The sequence below is a fragment of the Notothenia coriiceps genome, unplaced genomic scaffold, assembly GCF_000735185.1.
Source record: "Notothenia coriiceps isolate Sejong01 unplaced genomic scaffold, NC01 NC01_scaffold00011206, whole genome shotgun sequence".
NCBI classification, from domain to species: Eukaryota; Metazoa; Chordata; class Actinopteri; order Perciformes; family Nototheniidae; genus Notothenia; species Notothenia coriiceps.
In genome coordinates this window covers 2,006-5,922 of record NW_011343907.1, presented here as the reverse complement: position 1 = coordinate 5,922, position 3,917 = coordinate 2,006, and the positions used below count along the sequence as shown (strand labels likewise).

At 46.3% G+C, this 3,917-nt stretch overlaps 1 protein-coding gene across 1 annotated transcript in view; it reads right to left on the bottom strand.

Annotated features, from left to right (window-relative positions):
- Nucleotides 1–1,965: 1,965 nt before the first annotated feature.
- Nucleotides 1,966–3,917, bottom strand: part of LOC104946586 (collagen and calcium-binding EGF domain-containing protein 1-like) — a 3,234-nt gene continuing 1,282 nt past the window's right edge. The window contains exon 4 of the mRNA XM_010772454.1: nt 1,966–3,282. Coding sequence (XP_010770756.1) covers nt 3,094–3,282 — 189 coding nt within the window. The 3' untranslated portion in view covers nt 1,966–3,093. The remainder of the gene's footprint in view (nt 3,283–3,917) is intronic.

Genomic DNA, 3,917 nt, shown 5'->3' with positions numbered 1-3,917 from the left:
ACACACACACACACACACACACACACACACACACACACACACACACACACACACACACACACACACACACACACACACACACACACACACACACACACACATAGATAGAGATAGGGCAGTGGCTCAGACTGTCGGGACTTCACTTCCCGATCGGATCAACACAAAAAAAAGATGGAGATAGCTGGAGAGGTGCCAGTTCACCTCCAAGGCCACTGCCGAGGTGCCCTTGATCAAGGTACCCAACCTCGAAACTGCTCCCTTGGCGCCGGGTACCTGGCAGCCTCTCTGCTCTGCCACCTCTTCTATCTGCATGTGGTTGTGTGTGTGCATGTATATCCTCCGTGTTTGTGTAATGTGTGTAAACACAACACAACTTCTTCTTCTTCTTAAACACTGACAGGCAATACGCATACACACATAATCAGTATCTATCTATTCATGGATTTATTGGTAAAAAGACACACACATGCACACACACACACACACACACACACACACACACACACACACACACACACACACACACACACACACACACACACACAGTAGCCGGGCAGAATTAACTGAGATCTGCAGGATCAAAGGATCAGACGCAGAGAAGGGCCAGACAGGGTGAACAGATCAAATGGTGTGTGTGTGTGTGTGTGTGTGTGTGTGTGTGTGTGTGTTTGTGTGTGTGTGTGTGTTTGTGTGTGTGTGTTATTCTTCAGACTTCGAGCTGTGACAGGCCCTCTGACAGCCTGTGGTCTATAATCATCCCTCCAGCTGTTCATTTGACCTCTGACCTCTGCTCCTCACACCTCTGTAATGACACTCAGCCACGCTACAGTTCACCAGAGGATAATGATCCGGGGGCAGAAGCTCCACCGGGATGATGAACGGACTTCACACTGCGTTCTCGGGAAAGTACGAGTCCTTTTGAGAGGTTGGTTGTTATACATATTAAACTGTGAAAACCTACTTTGGTTTCCTCGCCTCAGCTGCAGTGGAGATAAACTGTGATGTAGCGCCCTCTGCTGGTGGAGCGGCTTCACTTCAGGGAGCAGGAGTGAGAACATGTGATTTCTTAGCAGGAAATCATGAGCTTTAAACGTTTATCTGTCCAAGATGTAGCACCAACAGTGCTCTTAAGAGAGGAGGAGAGGAGTGCATCTACTTTCCACTCAAACATTACTCTGCTCTTCTGATGAGTCTCTTGTTCTGCTTATGGCATTAAAGGTAAAATGATCTGGGTGCAGGATCATTATAGCCAGATCTTGTCTTTCTTTCTTTATCCAACATTAAAATGTCCTTCAAGACGTAAAAGCAGCAGGTCTAATTGACAAACACTGAAGGAGTTATGAGGGTTTTATCGACGGCTTTATGATATTTGTAATAGCCAACAAGCTGGTGTCACAGCAATGAAGGTCAGAGAATAACTGGGCAGGCTCCTAATTGGCTTTTCTTGAGGTGCTGTCACTCTTCTAGCTGAATTTTGGCCACAGATCGAAGCTCACTAATTGACGTATTGTATCTTATAAGTTTAATACTTACAAAAGCTTTTAAAAGGGGTCTTTAGAGTTAGACTGTATGACTTTTTGACAAAGACAGGCAAGCCCTGTGTCCGGTCTATTCTCTATGTATTAAGCAACACTTTCAGCTCCAGCTTTTCACACGACATTGAGAATAACTCTGAAGGCATATCAACCCCAGCATTAGGTTAGCTTAGCTTCAAGTTAGCATTAAGACTGGAAACATCCACCCCTTTTTCAAGTGTTCATGCTAAGCTAAGCTAACCGGCAGCTTGTGGTAGTTTCATAATTATTAAACGGACAGAGAACAGTATTTTCTCCTCATACTCTCTTCATATATAAAAAAAACGGTTCCTTTATTTAGTTTGTTTATGGCCATGTTTGCTTTATTTTGGTGTTGTGTTTTTGCTGCACTCACCTTTGGCCCTTCTTTGTGAGAAGTGTGTTGATGAGGTCTTTGCTATTGGACGAACCACTGATAAAACATCAACATGTATACAGTTTACATTTAGATTCAGAAAAACCTTTATTGAGCAGTGGGTCAGCCCTGAGTGCTTCACAGTACGACATGTGGAACCCTCTTCACTCTGAATCGGTTTCCTTCAGGCCATAATTCAGAATATATTCGCGCTCACCACGCCTGTGTTTTGGTTGGAAGGGTGCACATTTCATATTTCCTCTGATTGAGAAGCAGCTTCTACTCTTTGAAATGTCTAAAATATTGGAAGTCTTACATATTTACATTCTCTCTTTAATTAAATATATGAACACACTTTGTGCTAAATGTTTTATGATACTTGGACTCGAGTTATACAAAAAAATACTTCAAGCATTTCTGAGTTTTTCTGAGTTTGTCGAACAGGATTGGGATTTAAATACTCATACATCTCCTGAATGAGCTCCTGAAGACGCCTCAGGGAAGCTGCAGAGCTCAGGCTTCTGCAGCAGAGCTCCCATTGGCTGCAGACTCAGGAAGAGGAAGGGGTGCAGACGATAAAGTTCATAGTTTGAAGTGGTTCAGACAAAAAGACACATCTTCCTCGCTCTGTGTCCTGCACACACACTCCCCTCAATCCTCACACACTCCCTTCACACACTCCCCTCACTCTCAAATTAAAGTGTTGAGTAGCAGCCGCAAGGGGTTGTGGGCTTTGGAGTCTGTGTGTGTATGAAAAGTGATGGCCAAGGCGAAGTGAGGACGTATGAAGAGAGAGACGAAAGGATAGAGAAAGTGGTGAGGAAAGGAAAAGTGTCCGTGCTTAGTTGAATTTAATGCAGTGGCAGTTTAACTGTGAAGGACGTTGATAAACGGAGGTTCTTCCCACGGCACCCGAACGTCCCGTTCATCTTTTTCCCCTCAAAGTGTCTGGGCAGCTGGTTACCGGCTGACAACGAGCCAAGTCAGAACTCACCGGTGTGTATTCGAAACTACGGTTTCGGTGCCGAGATACCGGCTTTAGAGAAGGTAACAAAAGGAGTGGTTCAGAGAGTCACTTCTTCTTCTCAGTTGCACTGTCTGTGTCAGAGTTCAGAGAGAAACCATGTCTCCCTCCCAAAGAGTCTTTGTTTCTCATGTCTGGGTTCAGGTGCTCAGCAGGAGGTCTCCTTGTCCGGAGCCCCACTCCACAAAGTCCATTTCCCCGCCGGAGTGTGTTGGGTTATCAGGAGCGATGCCCTTCCGCTCCCCGAACACCTTCTCCTGCAGCTCGATGATGTCGTTACGGATGTCGGCCATCATCAGCAGGAGGAAGTCGAAGGAGCCGGGGGGGCCCTGGGAGGGAGGAGAGAGGGAGGGATTGGTTAATGAGATTTAGGAATCATTTGGGTTTGAGGAGTTTACTTTTTGGAGATGTGATGCCTAATAATACGCTGGACGACAGGTGCAAAAAAACACTGCATGAAGCTCAGAACTCAACCAGCAGAAAACCAGCAGAGAGTGTCACTGGAAACGTACCCAAGATTTAGGATTATTTTTAACAATGTGATCGGAACGTCACCAGCTTTATAATCCTGAACGTCACCAAGCACTCCGGTCCCAGCTGCACTCTTTAGTGTCCCCTGGTCTCCCAGCTGTGTGCGTCACTCTTTAGTGTCCCCTGGTCTCCCAGCTGTGTGCGTCACTCTTTAGTGTCCCCTGGTCTCCCAGCTGTGTGCGTCACTCTTTAGTGTCCCCTGGTCTCCCAGCTGTGTGCGTCACTCTTTAGTGTCCCCTGGTCTCCCAGCTGTGTGCGTCACTCTTTAGTGTCCCCTGGTCTCCCAGCTGTGTGCGTCACTCTTTAGTGTCCCCTGGTCTCCCAGCTGTGTGCGTCACTCTTTAGTGTCCCCTGGTCTCCGTTGTGTTTTTTCAGCTTGTTCAGCGTTGTGTATTTGCAGCGTTTGGTTTCTGCTAGCTTTTAGTAAACGCTG